The 23032-nt window shown below is 37.3% G+C and overlaps 1 protein-coding gene and 1 non-coding gene across 3 annotated transcripts in view; both read left to right on the top strand.

The window, feature by feature from the left end:
* Nucleotides 1–23032, top strand: part of Mmrn1 (multimerin 1) — a 42294-nt gene that overhangs the window by 11806 nt on the left and 7456 nt on the right. For both annotated transcript variants that reach the window (XM_042273380.2, XM_042273381.2), the window contains exons 4-6: nt 7924–8037; nt 9617–9790; nt 13038–15014. In XM_042273380.2, coding sequence (XP_042129314.2) covers nt 7924–8037; nt 9617–9790; nt 13038–15014 — 2265 coding nt within the window. The remainder of the gene's footprint in view (nt 1–7923; nt 8038–9616; nt 9791–13037; nt 15015–23032) is intronic.
* On the top strand, nt 15504–15610 carry LOC121828469 (U6 spliceosomal RNA). The gene has a single exon (XR_006070930.2). It is a non-coding gene; the product is annotated as a U6 spliceosomal RNA (small nuclear RNA).

Genomic DNA, 23032 nt, shown 5'->3' on the forward strand with positions numbered 1-23032 from the left:
TTGCAGTGAATGTCTGACTGCAGGTGGCAGGGAGCAAAGCAGTATGTCAAAGCATATCCTAGGCTGGGCCTGCCCCACACTCAGCCTCCTGTACTGGCTAATCGATTCTTAATCATTATGGCAGACTACATGCATGTAGCCGGAAGAAGCTACAGAGCTCCAGGATGGTAAATATACCCGCAAAAAGCAAAACAAAGTGATCATTTGAGTACTTGTTCTATACTGCCTTTGGCTTCTTATAGGGATTACCAAGGGTTTAAATGTAAGTGGTTTATAGTCTGTGGTGAATGGCACCTCAAATTCTTCCTAGAAGCCACCTAGGGATATCTTTAATGTTAGATTTGCAGTTTTCTGTTTCAATAAGTCGGCAAAGGAAGTCCCAGAAAAGCTTCAGTAATGACCTCCTGTCATAGTCACTTAATTTAAGCTACACAAAAAGCCAGAGTCTGCTGATTAATCTGTTATGGAGAGGCATCTTTTCTATACAAACCTATGTGGAAATAAGGCTAGGGTGGCAGGTTTGCCCAATTATTTCAAATTGCCATACTGTCAATTCTAACATAGCTTTGATTCTAAAAGAATGTCATGTTGCTCAGACAGAATCCTGGCCATTTGTCTCTTACATTCATTGTAGTCCACCAAGAACTTGCATTTTTTATGAGTCTAGTTGATATTGGTAGCATCAAGAGCCACCATCTCATGCTAACCCTCTGTTAACTAGCTCTCTCCTGATTTATTTCCTCCTTCACATTTTCCCATTCTGATACCTACTTAATAACATCCCAAGCTGTCCCCTCACCCATTACACTTAATAAATTTGGCACCAGCCTTTCATTTTTATACAGTAGACCAAGTTGTCCCCATAAGAATAGAGTGTGTAACAGCACTACCTATGATGTGCCGTGTGGCAGACTGCCTCAAACAGGGCAAGAATGATCAATCTGGCCGATCCATTCTTTAAACCTCTGCTGAGGTCTCTGCAGTTTGTTACGTAGATACCTGATTATGTAGGTACAATAGCAATTATTTCAGGGCTTATCCATCAAACTATCATTGGACTATTTATTCATAGAAAAATGTGTAAAGTACCACACACACTTTATAAATCTCTGCTTCCCATCTCCAGAAACAAAATGAATTTCATAATGTAAATATAATTTCCTCTTAATTTGATTGCAGTAGAGTAATGGTTTCAACATATGATAAACATCAGTAGTTGTGTTGGCAGTTGGACTGTCCTCCTTATCCTTCCCCAAGAGCACCCACCTCTTCCCAGCTTTTCCTCCTCTTCTGTCTGAAATCCATCTTTTGGGTGTCAGCAAGAGATGCTGCTCATCAAACCCACTGGGCATTTTTTCCCAGCCCTCTTCTAATGTGCTCATTTGCTCTGTATGTACTTTAGCACAAATAATCAGAACACTTGGTTCTAGTGGTAGCTTACCCACTAAAATAGGATAGTATCAAAAGGAATCTTTTTTTCTCTTTTTAATTAGGTGACTGGAGCTTTAGGGGGGAAAAAAACGAATATTAGGTCCAACATCAAAGCAATAGTTTTCATATGGTTATGCCTTCTGGACTTGGTCACAAATCTTTCCATCTTTCCCATTAGGGAGAAACTTATTTTGCAATATTTTATTAGAGACATTTTTTAATTGTCTGTAGTGATATACCACTTATGCTTATAAGATAAAATTTGCAATTCCATACATCTCCAGTAGATGTCTCTAAAATATACTGAAGTGGAACAAGGCAATTATGATTTTCTATTATATCACAAAATAAAGTAATTTATGTTCAATTGATGTTAGTTTGGAGAGGATCCTTTTGCAAAGCTGTTAAACATTAGAGCCCACACAGATTTCCTAAAGAAAGATCTATAAAATTATGTTTTAAAATATCTATCACAGAAATTATGAATACTGAAAAGACATGTGCAGATATGGAATAAATTGACCCCTTATGGTACATTATAAACACAGGAAAAATATTTTATTTTACAAATGTGAGAAAATTCAATCAGTTATAAAAATGCTTGAACTAACCTTTTAAATACAAGATTTCTATAGTGAGATTATTTTAAAATACATTCCAAATTCATCATGTTGAAATGTATACTATTTAAATGAGGAAAAATTGTGTTTCTTATATTTTCACAAAACTGTTTTTTCTCAGTATTCTTCACTGTTTTCTGTCTTAAGAAAACATGCATGTTATGTTTTGTGAGCTTCTTGATCTGTAACATTATGTAGTGTCTGACTAAAGGACATTGAGTCTCAGAGCCTTGGTATACCAAGCTGCCTACTTCATCTTACCTAATGCATCTTTGTGAGCACACTGAGCATCCCCTTGCCAGTTAACCTGATGCTGCAGGATCAGCTAGAAGTCTGTCTTGTCAAGCCACACAGGAAGGCTTTAGGCAATAAGCAGGAAAGAGAGCATACTCTTTACTGAGTTTGACATTAACAACTTCCTCCATATGCCTCAAAAGGCTCAAGAAAAACATCTAAAAAACAAACAAACAAAAAACAACTTGCGAATAAAATCTGTTTAATTAAAGAGAAAAAAATAAATACACCTAATAAGAAAGCTGTTGCTCCTGACATCTGCTGACCTTGCTTCTGAGTTCTTGATCACCAGTGTCAGAGTTTGCATTGCAGGGAGAAACTAAGACCAAAGGAGCACAAATAAAATCTGAAGTTGCCTTTCAAAACAGGTACACAACCTTCCTTACAGTCTGCTGGCTTCAGTTAGTGCTTCTCTGTAACTGCATCTGTCACATAAAGAGGACAGGGAAAGAAACCTAGAGATCTGCACTCCATGGAACCAAGCAGTCTGTGTTTCTGTGAAAGGGCAGACAGATTGCCGGGAAAACCTCTGCAGTCCTTGGTGTGGAGACTACATCTGGGGAGACAAAAAGATTGCTAAATGAAAAATAAAAGAGCATCGATCAACCAGGTTCCTCATCACAGGAAAGCAGCAGACTGTCAGAGATTCTATCAGCTCTCTGCAGCTGCTGGTCAAAATCCCCAGATATAAATTAGGATGAATGGAAATATTGAACTCTAGTTGGCATACACAGCCAGGAAAAGAAAACATTGAATTTGTAAAACAGGCATTTCAAGTTTTTAACAGCTTTGGCAGGGACCTCAGCAAATGAACTCCAGAACAGAGAGGTTCATGTGACCACCAGATCTCAAAGATCTTTGTGTGATCTTTAACCCCCTGCAATTTGGAGGACAATTTTGCCACCTAGTTTGTGTGGGTGCATACATGCATAAGGACATTGGAAATTTATCACTCAATTGTATTTTTCTTCCTATCAGTCTTTTTAAAACTTCACCAAACTGTTAAAACTAAAAAGGTTGAATATTCTACCATAGAGGTCTTAATCATCTAACAGTAGAATGTGTTAAGAAACTAAAGACTTCCGTTTGATGCCTCTGTGTATTTATTGTCCCTTGTTCTGAATTCAGGTAAGGTTCCCATGTGGTCAGGCTTGGGGCAAGTACCTGTAGGAGCAAACTTCCCACTGGCTCTGACAGCTTCCTTTTCTCTTCCACTTGTCACTAACTGAAAAAAGATTTGTCCTCATGTGCCTCAGTTCCTGTTTCAAGACTTCTGCTTTCTCTAATCTATCACTGTCTATTTCTCTGTTTATATCACAAAATCATCTTTCTAGGGTTCATGAATGTTGAGAGTTTATAACTGTTTTTACCCCAAGGTCAATAGAAAATTAGACTTTAGTGTTCAATGATATCTTCCTTTCTGTTCCCCAGTTTACACCGTAGCTGGACTTCTTAATTCCTGAATATTTAGGGTTGGGCTGAACTGGGAAGTACAGGGACAACCATGATGCTAGAGAAAATCCATCTACTCAAATCCCAAACAGTCCCCCTCTACCATATAGAATGCATGTAGTGGTTTAAATCATCCCTGATAAACTTGCTGTTGCCTCCTGGCTACTGACATGCTTTTCCTTTGGCCATGGATGACACCAGCAAAATGTCCCTTTTGGAAAAACGATTAAACATAGGAAACTCTTCTCACTGTCTCTGAAGAATTCTCACTCAGATCCAGATCCGTTGTGTGACTCAAGGTCTCTGTACATGTGTAATGTCTATTAATGCTGATGCTCTGGATGTCCCGCTCTTCTGGGCTGTACTGAAAGAAAAGTGATAACATTCATGTTTTTCAATCTACAAAAGCTTTATGCTTTTAAATGTTGCCCATCTTCCTTGACAGCTGAATCATAAAAATTCCTAGAGCATTCCCAAATGTAGTTACTTCTTAGAGCCGTGTAAGCACCATTTAGTCATAGTTAGGGCAACATCGATGAAGCAACATTTATTAATTTTGTAGCTGTGTCACACACATTTAATTTCAAAGAAAAGCTCTCATTTTCTCAAGCAACTGATCACATTATATTTTGTTTCAAATATATGGGAAATCTCAAATAATGTATTTCCAATAGCATATGTCTCAAATATAGACATTTTCATATCATATATATGTGAAATTATTTACAAGGGGAATAATTTACAAAATGCCTTGGTCCCAAAGGCTACTACTGAAGACCAAACATCCTTGTAGTGTTTCATGTTTGAATATGTAGCATGAGCTCTCTCTGCCTTCTGTCCCTCTTCTGTATTCAGACGGCCATATGTTTGCTACATTATGTGGTGCACATATTTGAACCCCAGCACAACTATGCTCAGATGCTTGCTGACACCATATTCATCCTGTCTCCATCTATGATGTCTGAAAATGGTGAATGACAGCATCAGGATTCTCTCTGAAGCCATGTCTGAGTCTCCAGGCTGACTTTCTCGTCTTGCTCTATTGCTCTATTTGTCTGGAAAATTCAGTATACTCTTTTTTTCTTTGCTTCACAACAGTGGTGTTTTGTTTGTTTGTTTCAGACTGAGTTGTTCTTTAGCCCAGCAAGGCCTGGAACTCTTGACAATCTTCCTGTCTCATCCTATCAAGCATTTGGATAACAGCTATACACCACCTGACTTAGCTATATTTTCACAAGCACAATTCATAGAAAAAAATTTTTCTTGAATGTTCCTCTCTATGGCTATATTATTAATAATATTAAAGATGTTTTTACTTCCAGTTTCCTGAGGTAAAACTATTAACTGCAGTCAGATGGTATTGGGTTGGAATTCCATTCATCATATATCCTGAAGAATACATCTTCGTATATGTATATGAATAATCACATATACACAATTAACTTGAAATAAATTGATACCACAATTTTAAGATTAATTACGTCAGTTGTTGTATGTTATTATTATGTATTTGCTGAAAGACATGGTTCAATAGTTTGCAGTTGATAAGCCACATTGATTCATCGTGACTAGAATCTGGAGTGGGAAGCATGTATGCAGCTAGGTAGGAATGAAGACTGGCAGCCTAGCTTTAGGGTGGGAAGGAGTTTACTTCTGAGGAATTTTGAGTGATAAGTAGACTTTAGATGTGACTGCTGGGGCGACAGCAAAAGCATCTTTCATGTTCCACACCCCATTTGCTCAGCCCTATTATCTGAACCACAGAGAGAATGATAACGTGTACATGACAGAACTGAGAGATCGTGAACAGTTCCTGCCAATGCCACTTTTTATAATGGCCTGCTTCTTTATGGAATGATGGCCACATGGTTTTGACTCGTTAGACTTGTAATAAATCATGCCTCTGAAACATTTTCTGGTCATAACTGGGATCCTATTTAAGAATCCATGAAGACTGACTTTTGTATTTCAATTTTAGCATGAAAACCGAAAATTTTTCTGCCTTGTATCAATAAATTTTATTAGATTTGAAAAATCTTTCACTTCTTTTCTAAGTCAGTGGATCTAACCAGACCCATGAAATCAAAATCACATAAAGACTTTTAAAATTTTTAAAAGATACATGTGCCCAGTTGCTCAGCATAGGTCCAATGAACCACAGTCCTAAAAGAGGAATTGGAAAAGCAGGAATATCTTAGTGTTTCCAAGTCAGTAAAGACGACTAGTTTCTATTGGTAATGAAGTTAAAGAAACAAAAAAAAAAAGCCAACGGAATGCTAAAACAGTAGAGAGCAACAACAAAGATGCATGATATGTATAGAAAGTTGAACGTGAGAAAGTTTCCGAGGTAATTAGCCTGTGTCACTGTCACTGTGTCACTATGGCCCTGGCCACTCTAACCGTGTTTTAGCTCCTAATGCACTGCCTCAACTCACTTTCAAATGCACTAGTACCTTTTCTTTCTGTGGTCTAGCTTCAGGAGATAAGCAGTAAGGAACTGGAAAGGCCACTCAAACCCTCTTGTACCCATTGGCTCATCTTGCTATCAGTAGAGTTTATGGTCTGGACACTCCTCGATGCTCAGAGAAATGCGGGCTGTGACGAGGTGGGCTTGCAGAGGAAGACTGATAGTGATGCTTCACTCCAGTGGTTCACAAGCCTTAGCATGCATCAGAGTCACGTGACCAGCTTGGTAAAAGAAGATCGCTGCTCCATGTCAGGGGTTCTTAAAATGGGGCAGGGTCCTGAAGCTATAGGTTCAGATTTCCCCAGGGAATGTTTTCACGGTCACTGCAGAGACTGCAATTTGAAAACCATTATTTATTCTTTAGTTATGCACTTGAGTGGACTGAGAAGCAAACTGTTAGAAACACGATTTGTTATCCCACTCCCAGAAGAGCCATGACAGGAGAGTTGCACTGTTATTTCAGAAATACCTTTGCATGAATCAATTGGAATTCAGACCATAAGAGCCTTATTGCTGGGTCATAACAGGAGATTAATACTTTTCCCTCCTTACACTAATTCTTAAATCACTATACTTCTCTCCAAGCTCTGCACCAATTTATTCTACTAAATAACTTCTCAGTTAGGGTGGTAAGAGGCATCAAAACAAACTGTAGACAAATGGTAATTCATTGATTTAGCCCAAGTCCTTGAAGAACAGTACTGCAAAATTCAACAGAACAATGGAGACAAACCCAGATTAGTACCAAACCTACATCATGTTTTAGGGAGTAGGAAAGCTTCAGGATTGTCAGCAAGGCCACTTGTGCATCATGGGGGTCATTAACATGCACCACAATGGCAGTTTCATTGACACAGAATTTCATAGGGAAATAAATCCAGATAAACACCAAATGTATATTTGCACATATCTATGCGCAGGCACCAGTCAATAAATTTGTTAACTAGAAGTCTGTAATTTAAAAATGTATTATTGAAGTGTTTAATATTTTAATTTTAAATGAATCTCTTAAAATTGTTTCCTCAGATAAATATTACAGAAACATTTAAATTATTGGATTTGTAAGAAATTATGCTCCTTAAATATAGGTATAAGGATTTCTGGTTTTGTGGAATGTCACTGACTTTATGGGTTGATTATCTTGGAGATATGACTGTAATTGTTTAATTTTACCATTAGTTTATCAGAAATTATGTATTATTTTTTGATCTTGGAACAACTCACTTAAATGGCACTATTTAATTAAATAGCTGATTTGGTGTCTACCTGGAAAGAATATGCCGCTTTCCTTGCTTCCAACAATCACCAGTTGGAAAATGCATTAGTGAAAAATCAGTCTACTTACAAGGCTGCTGTCGCTTTTACCATAATGGATCGTAATGTTCACCAGTTTCATAGGCTACATCTGTAAAGGCTTCCATCCATTTTTCACCTGCATGAATTTTGAGTAATTTTTTTCCAAGACAAAATTATAGCCCCAACTTCCAACTGCATGTGGCATTACCTTGTCCTATGAATAGGGTGCAACAGTTTGCACTCAGTCTCATCATCATGCTTCGGGACACAGGAAAATGAATGCTGGCCCCATTCTCACTTAGGACTGGAAAACAGGAGGCCCTTCCAATGCTAACACTTTATACTCTCTCTGCTTTTGTCTAGCTGAAGAACAGCAGCAACTGGCACACAGTAACCAGGCTGAAAGTCACACAGCTGTTGACCAAGGAATGGCCCAGCAGCCCCAACAACAGCAGAAGCAAGACTATGGCGACCCAGGTCCTGGACTGTAATTACTGTCACCTTCAACCCAATAATTGTCAACACCATTTCAGTGGTGATGGATTAACACACTTCTCAATCCTGTTCTGCGGTTGCTAATTGTTTGGAGAAACTGCACTAGGTTGTAGGTTCCCAGGGGGAGAAGATTTTCACAAAGTAGTGGGGGAAAAATCCATGCACAAGCCCAGGTGACTAAAAATGCTGTGATCACACATCCAGGGAAACAGAACAGTTCTCCAAAAATAAATTCAGCTTTTGTTTGATGTAGAAGGAGCAACTCTGTTGAGTTAAAAGAGCTAGGAAGGCTGTTTCAGATGATAAGAGACCACAAAGGGGTGCTGATAACTTTGGAAAATGGTTGGTTACCTAAGAACTTGTACTGATCAAAACTCAGCTGGAGATGTGTTTTCTGTCCTCATACAGTACTTTGCCATCTCAGGCCTAACTTTAGCCCCAAAACAAAGTCAGTTAAGGCCAATATCATCTCTTCAATAGTATGCTTGGCATAGATTTTGGTAAACAAAGCAAGGCATTCAATTGAAAAATGATATTTAAAGGAATCTTTCTTGAAAAAATGCAAGAGATCATCATGTTAAGAAAAGTAATCCAGACTAAGAAAGACAAACAACATGTTTTCTTTCACATGTGACACATATATTTATATATATTCACATATAGGATATATGTATAAATGTATATACATGTATATATATATATATCATATGTATATTAGATAGATAGATAGATAGATAGATAGATAGATAGATAGATAGATAGATAGATAGATAGATAGATAGACAGACCAATGACTGAAGGAGAAGTTGTTTGGGAGGAAGGAGACCTTCAAGAAGGAAAATGGTGACAATGAGGTCGGTAATTAAAGTTGAATATGAATGAAATACTAATAAATATGCAGGAGATGCCATAGTAAAATCTGTTATTTTGAATGAAAATGAAACAAGTTAACTTTAAAGAGTGAATTTGGGCACCCTACCTAGAAATTGTCCTTTACTTTATATCATGACTTGGTATCTGTAAACTACTGGCAAGTCTTTGAATCAGTATAATGTGTGTGTGTAAAGGAGTAGTGAGTATTGTTGTTTTCCAGAATGATTCACTCAAAATTGAGATCTGCCTCTTACCAAGGAAGACTTCAGTAAACAATGAAACACTTGGACAACTACAATGCCATGCATATGTAAGATTGTATACGTTTAGGGCTGGGACATGGTTTAAGAGCAGAAATGAGCCATCAGCTGGGTGACAGAGAGCCCATTCCTTTGACTTTTAACCCTCAATATTTTTATTTATTCAGAATGTGATGATAGGGCTAAGAATTTTTAAAGACAAATTATGAGAAGACTTTAAAATGTACAAATTAAAGATATTAAAATGCTCTTGTCACTGTATCCCCTGAAGTTGCTCCATTGTTCATGTTGCCACTGAAATGAAGTCTATGCTCTCAAATCTATGAGCACAAATACGGTGTACTTGAATTTTCTTTATATGTCATAACTTTTGACAGGTGTTAAGTCTATTATCTTAATGGTCCCAAATCTCTCTCATCTGCATGCAGCTGTGATTCAAAAAATGGCAGAGCAAATGAGCCAGCAGGCAAGGAAGCTGACACTTCTGCAGAAGAAGGTTGACAATGTGTCCCTGGCAGCAGATGACATGAGGAAGGCATACCTCTCACTAGAAGGGAAGATTGGTGAAGACAAAGGCAAGGAATTCCAATCTCTTCTAAAAGGTAAAAGGGAAACAAAATAAGAAATTCATTCAGTTAAGACACAAAAGACATTACTCAGTGACATTCTCTCCTGTCACTTTAGATCTTTGCTTCAGATTAGATAGTAAAGAAATGGATATCTTTAACAAGGTAATTTTAAATATGTAACTTCAAAATAATTGTGTATTAAAATACACTTTGTAATACTCACTTCATTGGCGTTTTGTACCTAGTTACAGCTTAACTTGTGTTTGGCTGTAGTTAGATTGAGGCCATCATGTTTGTTAGAAAAGAGTGATGTTGGTGTTACAAAAAGGAACACATAAAAAGGGGAAAATGATGCAACTATATTATAATCTGAAACTTTTAAAGGAGTGATTATCAATAACAACAACAAGAATGACATTTAAGTTACATGAAACAAAGTCAAGTAGATTTTAGAGAGCTACCCCGCACAGGTATTAACATGAAGCATGGTGACATGTTTTTGTAAACTCAGAAATTTAGGTGAATGTTTCTCTACCAATGAGTTGTAGAAATGCAGATGGAAAAAATGCTATCATGAAACATGATTTTGAACTAATGTTTTATTTGATGTCTTTTATAACACTGCTATGATTTTGAAATTTCCTTTGTTATTTTCCCAAGGGTATCTTAAAGAATGATAGCTAGGGAACCAAGTATATTTTCGTCTTGTCCTAATATCCTTCAGCAAGATCTATACTGATCCTACCTATGCATTATGACAGACCTGTCATTCATATCCTGACCTTCTGATCATGTCATTTTTTTAATAGTTGGAATTAAACCTCTATCAGCAATTTTTTGCAGCTAGCTAACTCAAAAAGTCTTAAATTTTATTTTTCCTTCTCAATCCTCAAAGCATTGTGGGTGATTAACATGAAGTCACAAATTCAAAAACTAACCCTAACAGGTATAGGAATTTTATTGTATATCACGTTTTAGAAGCTGCAAGAATTGACCACAATTTCAACCAACCAGAAATGGCTAAATTATCCTGTAGAGAGTACAGACATATTTGTGCTATGGAGTAGTGCCTTACAATTGCCTTACACTTTAAGTTGTCATATTTTACTATCCATGTATGATATAGAAATACTTTCACAAAATATTTGTTAAATAAATGGATAACTGGCAAAATGATAGCCAATACTTCTGACTTGTTCATAACTAAAAAGAACAAACTACTTTTGTATAATTTCTCTCTATTGTAGTGAAAGACCCTAGCCCTTCAGGCTTACACCCCCAAGCCTCAGGAAAAGAGAAACTTCAAGCACCAGGAAATGAGAAACTAATAATCTAGTTCCAAGGGCAACCTGACTTAGCCATTGTTCAATCTCCCCTGCAACCATATAACAATGTAAAGAGATTTCTGTTAAGAGATGTGCTCAACTGTGTCTGGGATAGTTGCAAATGCTCCAGGAAGGACCACCGTGACCTTTGTGTAAACTCCACTCCCGCCCTGATATCCCCCCTTGAGGTTTCAGGAAGAATGTACCTGTTGATGTAACTGTACCCTCTCTGTGATCACTCTGTAACAAGACCATGATCTTGTGAAATGAAACTGTATGGGAATTATAATCTTGTGGGTTTTGTGGGTTTTTCCTTTATAAGCCCTTATGGGGCTGCAGTAAGATACGATTCTTGCTCTTGGGAGCAGAGGAGCCCTTCTGTACAGAAGTTTAATAAATCCTCCTGCTATTGCATCAACTGGACTGGAGTGGGGTTCTTGGGGCACCCACTTGAGACCCTTAACTTTGGGGTCCAACAGTAGCTATTTAAATTTTTCTAATTTAGCCTTTCTTCATAGTTTGCTGCCATGTTTTAGTAAATGATACTTCATGTGTTTTATATTTTTGTTCTTTTGTGCCTTTCTGTATTTAGCAACCCTAATATTAGAGAATATATTTCCAGTAGTACAGTTTATGGCAGGGGGGTTGTGCCAGAATAGCTAATTTCTAGATATTCAAGAAGGACTTTTTTTTTCTTTTAAAATTTCTCTTTTACAATAATTTTATGTGAGTTTTTATGTGTGCTAAATACTTTGTAAAAACACAAGACCATGGAGCCTACTCACCAACTTTGTGAACTGGCTACATGAGAACTTTAACTGCTGGGGCAGTGGTCCACTGTGAACATCTTCCATTTTTAAAATTCCTTTGTTATTTGAATCTCATATGATGATCAATGTGCTTCTTTTTGTAAATTTTAATGAACATTTCTTCCATTTATAATTATTTGTAGCTAGACTTTGTAAGTATATGTTTTACTTTTCCTATTGTTTCTGTATGAGATAGTGTCTTTTGTTTGTTTGGTTGGTTGGTTTTTGGTTTTGTTTTGTTTTAGACTTCTCAAATATTCACTTTTTACTTAAGTCATTTGAAATAATTCATGCCATTTTCCTCCTCCCTTCCCAACCTGCTCCCTTTCTTTCTGCTCCTCTCTCTCTCTCTCTCTCTCTCTCTCTCTCTCTCTCTCTCTCTCTCTCTCTCTTTCTTTCTTTCTTTCTTTCCTTCTTGCTTTCTGGTTTCACACAGCCCCAATGTGTTATCAGGTATGTTTAAGGTGTTAGGAACACTATTAAGTGTTCACTACTGTCAAGTTTCCTTTTATTGTGCAAAAAGTTATAAACATATCATAAATTCCTGGTTTAATGTGAGTTTCACTCATTTTATAAAACATACTCATTTTACTACTTGTTATTATAAACCATTGTTAAGTGGCATGGATATTTATATTTTCCACCAACTTATTAAAGTTTTTCTTTGTGAATTTTTAGCATTCATGAGTTCATAATGTAAGTGCTGCGCGTAATTAGTGGACACTTGATAATACAGTCATATACTAACAACAGGTATCTACTCAGACAAACAGCCCAGTGTGATTTATTTTCCTTCACACTGAGACCTAGGATTCCTGTAGAGCCATCTCTGTCTGGAGTAAATAGCAGTTCCTTTTTTCCTTTTGCACATAGAACTTTTGGTTTACAGTGTTAGTGTGTTATACATGGTAACTGATTCTTCATGTCAGATTTACCGGTCAAGAAAGTGATTATCTTATGAAAAGTGATTCACTTATGAAAAGTGAATTTTTCAAATGTCACAAATATAGGTATGGAAGGATTATTTTCATTAGTACATTAGTATATGTAGTTAGTGTTTGGTCTTAGAATTTTAACCTCTTTACAGATATGACTTTATAATTCAAAATTATGTATTTTTACTATTTATTTTCTTATTTTTTGTAGCTCTAAAATCAAAAGACATTGATGATCTGCTAAAGAATATAGTAAAAGAACAATTTAAAGCCTTCCAAAATAACATGCAGGAAACCATTGCTCAGCTCTTCAAGACTGTGTCAAGTCTATCAGAAGACCTGGAAAGTACCAGGCAGGCAGTTCTACAAGTGAACCATTCCTTGGCTTCAGTAACAGCCCAGCAAAAGTTGGTTTTAACGCAAGAAAATCAACCCACATGGAAGGACATCACAGATCTAAAGAACAACATCACAAATGTTAGGCAGGAAATGGCCTTGACTTGTGAGAAGCCTGTCAAGGAGCTAGAAGCCAAGCAGGCTCACTTGGAAGGAGCTTTAGGACAAGAGCACTCGCAGCTTGTTCTGTACCACCAATCCCTCAATGAAACTCTCTCTAAAATGCAGGAAGCACACGCACAGCTGTTATCAGTTCAACAAGTATCAGGAACAGAAAATGTTGCCACTGAGGAATCAGGCAGCAGTAATGTCACTAAGTATATCTCTATTCTACAAGAGACAGCAAGCAAGCAAGGTCTGATGCTACTGCAGATGCTCAGTGATTTGCATGCCCAGGAGAGTAAGATCAGCAACCTCACTATTAGTTTGGAGATGGAAAAGGAATCAGTCAGGGGAGAATGTGAAGAAATGCTATCTAAGTGCAGGCATGATTTTAAATTTCAACTTAAGGACACAGAGGAGAATCTGCATGTGTTAAACCAAACATTGTCTGAGGTTATCTTTCCCATGGACATCAAGGTGGATAAAATAAGTGAGCAGCTGAATGATTTGACATATGACATGGAGATCCTTCAGCCTTTGCTGGAGCAGAGGTCGTCTATTCGACAGCAGGTTATACATGAACCCAAGGAAGCCATAGTTACGCGCAGAGAGCTACAAAACCTGATTGGTGCTATCAACCGCCTAAATGTTCTTACTAAAGAACTTACAAAAAGACACAACTTACTCAGAAACGAAGTGCAGAGCCAGGGTGAAGCCTTTGAAAGACGCATCAGTGACCATGTCTTGGAAACAGAAGATGGCTTAAATAAGACAATGACTGTCATAAACAACGCCATGGATTTTGTTCAAGATAATTATGTGTTGAAGGACAGTTTAAGTTCTATGACAGATAATCCGAAGCTTCATGAGTATAACCAAAATATAGAATCCATTTTGACATTTATTTCTGAGTTCCAGCATCTGAATGATTCTATTCAGATTTTGGTCAATGACAATCAGAAGTATAATTTTGTTTTACAAATTGCTAAAGCTCTTACAGCTTTTCCCAAAGATGAGAAACTAAATCAGTTAAATTTTCAAAAGATTTATCAAATGTTCAATGAAACCACTTCCCAGGTGAACAAATGTCAGCAAAACGTGAGTTATTTAGAAGAAAATATACTCTCAGCAACAAAGATTGCCAAAGAGTTTGAATCTCGTTTGCAAGGCATTGAATCTAAAGTGACCAAGACACTTATACCTTACTATATTTCATTTAAAAAAGGTGACATGGTATCAAACCAGAAAGATACTGATCTTCAACTGAAGGTATTAACTTCCAGATTTAAAGCACTGGAAGCAAAATCTATCCATCTTTCAGTGAGTTTCTCTTTGCTTAACAAAACTGTCCATGAGCTTTCAATGACATGCCACAATGCTTCTGCAAGTGCATGTGGACAGAATGCTCCCATACCCACATGGACCAAAGGTCCTCTGCCTGACAGTCAGAGTTCTCAGAAAAGTCTGACAGAACTTGTGGAATCAATAGTTAAAATTAAAACTCAAGCTGCTCTATCTAATTTAACTTTGAAAGTTGATCAGTTATTGTCTGACGGTCTGGCAAATATTGTCAAGCCTCAGAAGCAGGCAAAACTGCAGAAGAAACCCAATGCACTTAAGAAATCAGTGAACGTGACAACCATCCTGATAGGTCGGACACAAAGAAACACAGACAGCATTACACTTCCTGGTAAGTTGGAATTGAATAACAACTTTGAACCTCTTTCATGCTATAGATTACATGCTACTGAGCAGATCCTACTTTAGAACCAGGCTGGAGGCAAGGAAGACACTCATACTCGGGCAAAGTAGGGTAATGCAAGGTGCTTAATGCACTCTACTGCATCTGATTGAATGTAAGTTAGTTATCAATGTGCTGCTGAACTTTAATAGACATCCTATCTATATGTTTCAACTCTTTCTTAGCAGACCACTATAAAATAATCAAACTCTTTCCTTTAAAACATATCTCTATGCATCTACTTAAGAAATTTGTTGTACAAATAAGAGTTTAACAGTTTTTTTAAATAAGACCATATATTCATTTGAGCTTTAGCGGGTACAATATGAAATAAACACTCAATGAATATCTCTGAAATGACTTACTTAAGGAGACTATTCAGCAATTGGATTTTAGCAGAATACAGAAAGCCATGGATGTTTAAAAAACTGGACTTAGGTGCTCACTTCGGCAGCACATATACTAAAATTGGAACGATACAGAGAAGATTAGCATGGCCCTTGCGCAAGGATGACACGCAAATTTGTGAAGTGTTCCATATTTTTAAAATAAAAGGAAAAAAACTGCACTTAGATATAATTTTGAAAAAGTAAGATAGGTTTAACAGTTCAGAGCAGTGGTTTGGCTGTAGTGAAGTCGAGATGCAAAAGTATGACATTGCTGTAGTGTCAAGCATTGTCACACAGACCAACACTAGGACACAAGTTAGGGCCCTACTAAATAAATGTGGGCCAACACAGTGAGGGTAAGAAGTAAGAAGAGATGGTTGAGAGGGGACTTGAAAAGTGTTGTGAGAGTGTAATCAAGAGACAACAGGAGCAGTGGGAAGAGTGAGGACCTGAGAGTCAGGCCTTGATTCTGGTCCTCACTGTAGCACTAAGTTTCTACTTTAGTTAATAGCCTTAAGAAAGAAAAACAAAACAAGTCAACCCTCTGCAGCTATTTCTTCTGCTGAAATGATTGGACTGCAATAGGTCATTTACTGGGGTCATTGGGAGAAATGTACTCTAGTGCATCACTGTGAGAAACACACTGCTCACAGCCCAGACGCAAGGTGCTTGCAGAGGAGAGAAACAACCACTGAAGTTTTGAAACAGGGTATGAGAGGATAGCAGGACCATCAACAGATGTTGCTGATTGCTCTCAGATGAGTGATTGATTTAATATTTGATTAAGAATATGATAGGAAATAACACAGCTCTGATTTTTGTTTTTCTGATGGGGCCTTGATAACATTCCTTCCTAAGCATTTATTTATCAATCAAATTTTATGGTCTTATCTATCAAAGTTAATAATTAAAACTTCTTTATTGCATCACAGTTAAGACACCAATAATAATGCCAAGACACAGAGGCACTGGTCCAATTCCAAGTGCAATGCGGAAATCACTTTCAATGAATTCACTTTGTAAGAAATGGGGTCCTTTCAAGCAAATGTGCATTTGCTCACCTATCAGCTTGACCCTCCTGCTGTGGACTATAAACTGGTGGCATTCTTTGGACAGCTGAGCAAGCAAGGACCAGGGATGATAGATAAAGTACCTGAGGGGCTAGAGAGATGGCTTCGAAGGTAAGGTGTCAGCTCTGAAAGCCTGTGGGCCTGAGTACAGATTCCCAGAACCCATGAAAAAGCCAGGCATGGCTGTGAACATCTGTAATGCCAGCAGAGTGGGCGGGAGACAGGCAGGTCCCTGGAGCTCTCTCTTACCAACCAGTCTAGCAGAAATGGTGAGTTCCAGGTTCAGTGAAGAGACCTGGAACCCTCGAAGAATAAGATGGTAAGCCATTGAGGAAGTCATTCTGACACCAACATCTGGCTCATTCATGGGCACACGCTCTGATACACACAGTGTAAGCACACAAGCACACACACACACACACACATACACACATATATTTTATATATATATATATATATATATATATATATATATTTAACACAGAGAGAGATACACAGATACAACACACATCAAAATAAATAGATAAAGTCATTATAAAGTAAAATAATTCATCTGATGCAGCTCTTTGCCAGTTGTGCCATACACCACCCACCACACTGGCTAAATTTGACTTTTGTTTTGTTTTGAGACACGGTTTCTTTATGTAGCCTTGGTTGTCCTAGAACTAACTCTGTAGACCAGGCTGACCTTGAACTCACAGAGATCTGCCTACCTCTGCCTCCCAAGTTCTGGGATTGAAGACATGAGCCACCACTGCCTAGTACCCTGTTGTTGTTTTTACTCTTTGCTCTCTGGGGGCCCACCAACCATCTCCCAAATAAATACACAGAGATTTATTCTTACTTTGGAATGCCCAGACTTTGTTTGGCTTGTTTCTAGACAGTTTTTCTTAACTTAAAATCATCCCATCTACCTTTATGCCTCTGGGCTTTTACCTTTCTCTATTTCTGTATGTCTTTCTTTCCTTCTCATTATGTGTCTGGCTGTGTGGCAGGGTGGCTGGCTCCTGGCATCCTCCGCTCCTCTGTTTCTAGTTGTCCTCTTTCCATTCTTCTTCTCCTCCTATTTATTCTCTCTGCCTGCCAGCCCTGCATATCCTTTCTCCTGCCTACCTGTGGGCCATACAGATCTTTATTAGACAAATCAGGTGTTTTATATAGGCAAAGTAACACAACTTCACAGAGTTAAACAAATGCAACGTAAAAGAATGCAATACATCTTTGCATCATTAGACTAATATTTTATAGCATAAACAAACGTAACACATCTTTAAGTAATATTCTACAACAGTGACCTTTGACTTTTGATATTGTAGGTTAGAACCCAGAGCTCCATTTTTTTTTTCCACTAACTGACACCAGAGGATCACACCATCATTTCTGGAACCTCTTTATCACATTATTTATATTTTAGCAAGATTTACAAAAATGTGATTTTTTTTAGCGAACAATCTGTATATTAGTTTCAGTTTTAATAAACTGTAACTTACTTTGAGGCCTGACACTAATACTACACTATTAACATCACTTACTGCAGGCTTTGTAGATATACTAGATATGTTGTGTCCTTCACCAAGACAGGTATTATCATTTATTTTTGAAGAACCAGGGACAGTCAGAGATTAACCAAAGTATCCTCCAGTTATCAGGTACCCTGATCTGCTGCCTCAGGCTCCATCCTCAGTCCTCACCTCCAGAGATGAGAGACTGTCTTCCTGGGCCTTCTCCCTCCTGCTTCTCTTTCCTGTGTTCCATGCTCTTTGGAGTATGGCTGTAACTGAGCATTTCATGTGGCCAAAGTTGATGTCCCTGGGAGTTTCCTTTATCAAGGATTCAAAGACTGACCTCCATTGATACTGCTCAAGTCTTGATACTGACTTCAGTGTGACTTTCCTGTGACCTGGCCACAGGGAAGTTACTGAAAGTCTCATGAGTTATTCATGAAATCTGCTTTTACCTGATATAGTAAAAGGGAAAGCCTGGTGTTCAGTTATGCTAAATATGGTATCTACCAGGCCATAGCTAAGAAGCTATTCTAGCTTAGTTTCTTAACACTTGATTTGTTTTTATACACTACCCAGATAGGTATCAAAGATTTATGCATTTTAATTTCATGTTTGAAGGTTTGTTTGTACAGCAATTGGCTGACTTATCCCTGGAGAGAGATTGGCTGCTTGCCCTGTCAAGGGCAACAGAATCCTCAATATCACTATAGAGTGAGCAGACTGCTTGTTCCCCACTCCCTAGTGTTTAAGTGTCGAGTCATGTAACAAAACTCTTTTATCCATAGTCATTCCTGTACTCCCAAAGAAGATTTCAGTGTACAGAATATTTGGCACTGTATCAACATAGTTTTCAAAAGTCATCAGTGTTGTGAATATAAAAGCAAGTTAGAAGAAAAGGCCTAGTGAATACTTCACTGTTTTCACCACTCTCAACCATTTCTGGTGTTTTTGACTTCATAGAGACAGTTGTGATGACTACTGGACACTAAATGTAGAACCAGGACTCAAATCTTTCTTGGTAAAGCATTTATTTGAAATGCCATTTATGTTTTAAACTGTAAATCATCTATAAAATAACTTGACCACCTTACAAGTTTTTTATAGATTAGAAAATGCTCTGCTTATGACACAGTATCTAGATATAATTATATGATACAATTTTCCTTAGCTGTGTTCAACAGCTTACATTTTTATTATTTCACCCAATATTTGATACATATCTACTTACTTTTATCACTAGAAATTATGGACTTAATCTTATTGTTTTACTTTTATTTTTCTACAAGTTTTTGTCTTTTAAAAGTCATTGTTTTAAACTCAGCGTGCACATGGGTGTGTGTGTGTGTGTGTGTGTGTGTGTGTGTGTGTGTGTGTGTGTGTAAAATGTACCTTGTGACATGATAGCAGAAAGAGCAGACTACAAATCATAATGACTTAACTTTACAAGACCCTGCACATTGATAAGCAATGAAAAAGTACCTGCACATGCTTCTTCTTGTGGTGCTCGGGCTTGAATTCAGAACCCTGTGAATGAAAGGAAAGTATTGTAACAGTGAGCTACATTCTCAACCCTCTACAAAGTTTTTGAAGAATGGTTTCCTTTAACAGAGTTTTCTATTGTTATGATTTTTTATATTACTTAAGTTTTTGAGTACACTTTAAGGTGTATTTGACAAAGATGACCTGTATATAAAATGGCTAACTATAAATCATTTAAGTTATAAAAGCTGATTGAATTTAGAACTCGTCATTTATTTTAGAAGGTGTGAAAGCCACACATTTGGTAATGCTCTGGAATCACTACAATCTTTGGAATTACTTGTGTCCACAGCTAAAATGTATTATAATTTTAAAAATGAAAACACAGGAGGACCAAGTATGGCAAAACATTCAGGAAGACTCGGAAAACCCATGAATGTATGCTTCTTTGTGCTCCTTCCATGAAGGGGCCAATGTCTTTGTGTTCTTTAATAGAGTGAGGGAAGATGTCATAATGTGTGCACCATATTTTTTCCCCGAGAAGCCCTTGGTTCCCAGCACTGTCAGGCAGGCATGCTGTTCTTAACAGGCATAGAAATCCACCCTCTGCAGAGACAGTTGCTCTGCAGGAACAATCCTGCATTTCAAAGACCAAATTCTAAGCACAAAGCAACTTTTAAGGATGGTACAACTTCTTCTCAATTCCATTCATGTATGTCTTTATCCTCTCTTTTCTTTCACATCAAAACTCTTTTTATGTTTTGATTATTAGATGTTATTTATACAGAATAACAGCTTCTACTATGACTTTTCTTAAATACACATTTGTAATGTGTTTTACCCTTTCCACCTTTCCCTAGTCCCCTTCCATTTTTAGTTAGCCCATTTCTTCTTTCAAGATTCATTAACTCTTTTATGTGTATGGAAGTCTTAAATATATTCTTTGTGTCAGAATTGGTTATAGGCCTATCTACGAGGAATGGCTTCACTGTTCCTATGAATAAAACATATCAGAGTTGAAGAGAATATTAAATGAACAAGTTTCTGTTCATGGCTTCTTGGGAATGAAAAGACTCCCTCACCTTCTGTATCATCTCACTTCCTGATGGTGGAAGAAGCAGAAAGACTGGCAGTTTTGACAAGCCTTACTCCCCACACCCATACTAGGATGTTTGTGACTAGTCAGAAACACGTGCTCGATGGCGATTTTCTTTCTTTTTTTCTTTTTTTTTTTTTTTTTTTTTTTTTTTTTTTGGTTTTTCGAGACAGGATTTCTCTATGTAGCTTTGCGCCTTTCCTGGAACTCACTTGGTAGCCCAGGCTGGCCTCAAACTCACAGAGATCTGCCAGCCTCTGCCTCCCAAGTGCTGGGATTAAAGGTGTGCGCCACCACCACGATGGCCATTTTCTGAACTAAAGTTTGTAACATTTGGTCTGATGGTAAAGGGGGATGAGGAGATGAAACAATTGACTGCATTTATCTACCCATCAACTAGGTTTGCATGTTTGTTCAGGCAAGTTTCCACAGCAGTACAGTTCCACCGACACTAAGACTTGAAAGAAAATTTGATTACTAACTGCTCTGTATATCAAATACCATAAGTATGTTTTCTTGCTGCTCATTAATTACATTTTTCATTTAAAACATGGCAAAATAGAATTATATTTTATGTATTGGATATCAATTTTTTTAAAGTTAGTCAACACCACTATGAAAATTTTTTTCTACACTGCATAATTTTAAGTATTAATTTGAACTTCTAGAAGTGTGGAGATGGTTCAATATATAAAAGTACTTGTTCTGTAAACATAAAGACCTAAGCTTGAATCCCTAGCACCCATACAAAACAATGAGGCATGAATGCATATGCCAGTGACCCCAGCATTGGGGATAAATGGATCCCAAAAGCTTTCTTGCCAGTCTAGATTGCAGATAGAATTAAATGTTCTTTAATACAACATTTGAAGGGTTATAAAAAAGGTGACCAAGAAAACAGTATCAAGAACAACAGATATAATGTAAAAGAAAGATAATTATTAAAAAATTAACATTTTTAAAGAAATGCAATAAAAACATAAGAGTATTTCTACACAGTTATATGTTAGTGATCACAATATGAGTAAATAGAATAAATTCAAATACTGAATATATGCATACATCTTGACACTTCCAAGACTTGTCAGGAAGGGAATGTGAAATATTTCTAGAGTAATGAAGGGTTAAGTCTTATATAATAAATGGGGAAGCAGAATGACACTGAAATATGCCTGGAAGTGTGAGAGAGGAAGGATTTTGTCAATCACTGGAATCAGGATGAAACCTAAAGGAAGGTGAGGGCAGTTACCTAGCAGCAAAATCACACAGCGAGTGACAGGCTGTTTTCACCTGTGTGTTGTGAAACTGGCCAGAAGCAGCATGGCCGGTCTCTGCACTAATCCCTTTGAAACTCTGTTGTACCATTAGCAGGGATCACAGTTACTAGCCCTTTGCAATATTATTGTTTAAATCAGTGCTTGTCAACCTTCTCAATGCTGTGATGCTTTAATACAGTTCCTCATGTTGTGGTGACTCCAACCATAAAATTATTTGTGTTGCTACTTCATAATTGTAATTTTGCTGCTGTTATGAATCATAAAGTAAACATCTGATATGCAGGATATCTGGTATGTGACCCCTGTGAAAGGGCTGTTGGTCTCCCAAACGGGTCATGACCCACAGGTTAAAAAGTGCTAGTTTAAATGAAAAAAATAAAAAGTGAGATATTGATGCTAAAACAGAAGTAAACAATAAAATGAATTATGTATTTATTTATTTATTTATTCATAAAGTAAAATAGTAACTTGTGTGTATAACTATGTGTTATAAATCACACAATCTACTACATATATAATAAATAAGAATAAAGTAGAACACAGTGTGCTAGTTAAGTCAAGAAATTCCAATGCAATAAGTTCGAATTGAGTGCTGTGAAAAACTAAGTAGATGGACTATAGCTTCAAGTCAGTGCCTGTCTTCAGGCAGCTCACACATGGAGCAGGCATTTAGAATCACAAATTGCAAGTGTTCGGGATGGCAAGGTGCTCTGGAGTGGAAGGAGCTCTCTAATGTGCTCAAATTACCACTGACCTTTATGAAATGTTATAATAGGATTAAGAAGAGACCGCAACTGGAGTGCATATTAGAGTTCAAAATGCATAGCCTAGAGATTCCCGACCTATTCCAAGACAATAGAAAATTAATTTTAGTCATGCTCTCTGTAGGGAAATTAGCATTGAAAGATTAGCCATGCTCCTTGCACAAGATAGTAGGACATTGAGTTGGTAAAACTGCTCAACTAATTGTACTTATCTCCATCACACCCCATGTGATCTTTGTGAAACTGTGAAAACAGAATTTGGATAACTAACCACTAATTCAAACTTTCATTAACTTGTTCATTCATCCTGTAAAGCTTTGCAATTTTGTGCATGTCACATACTATGTGAATTCATATTGGTGTGTCTAAGGAGTAAACTGTGAGCCC

The sequence above is a fragment of the Peromyscus maniculatus genome, chromosome 3 (assembly GCF_049852395.1).
Source record: "Peromyscus maniculatus bairdii isolate BWxNUB_F1_BW_parent chromosome 3, HU_Pman_BW_mat_3.1, whole genome shotgun sequence".
Taxonomy (NCBI): Eukaryota; Metazoa; Chordata; class Mammalia; order Rodentia; family Cricetidae; genus Peromyscus; species Peromyscus maniculatus.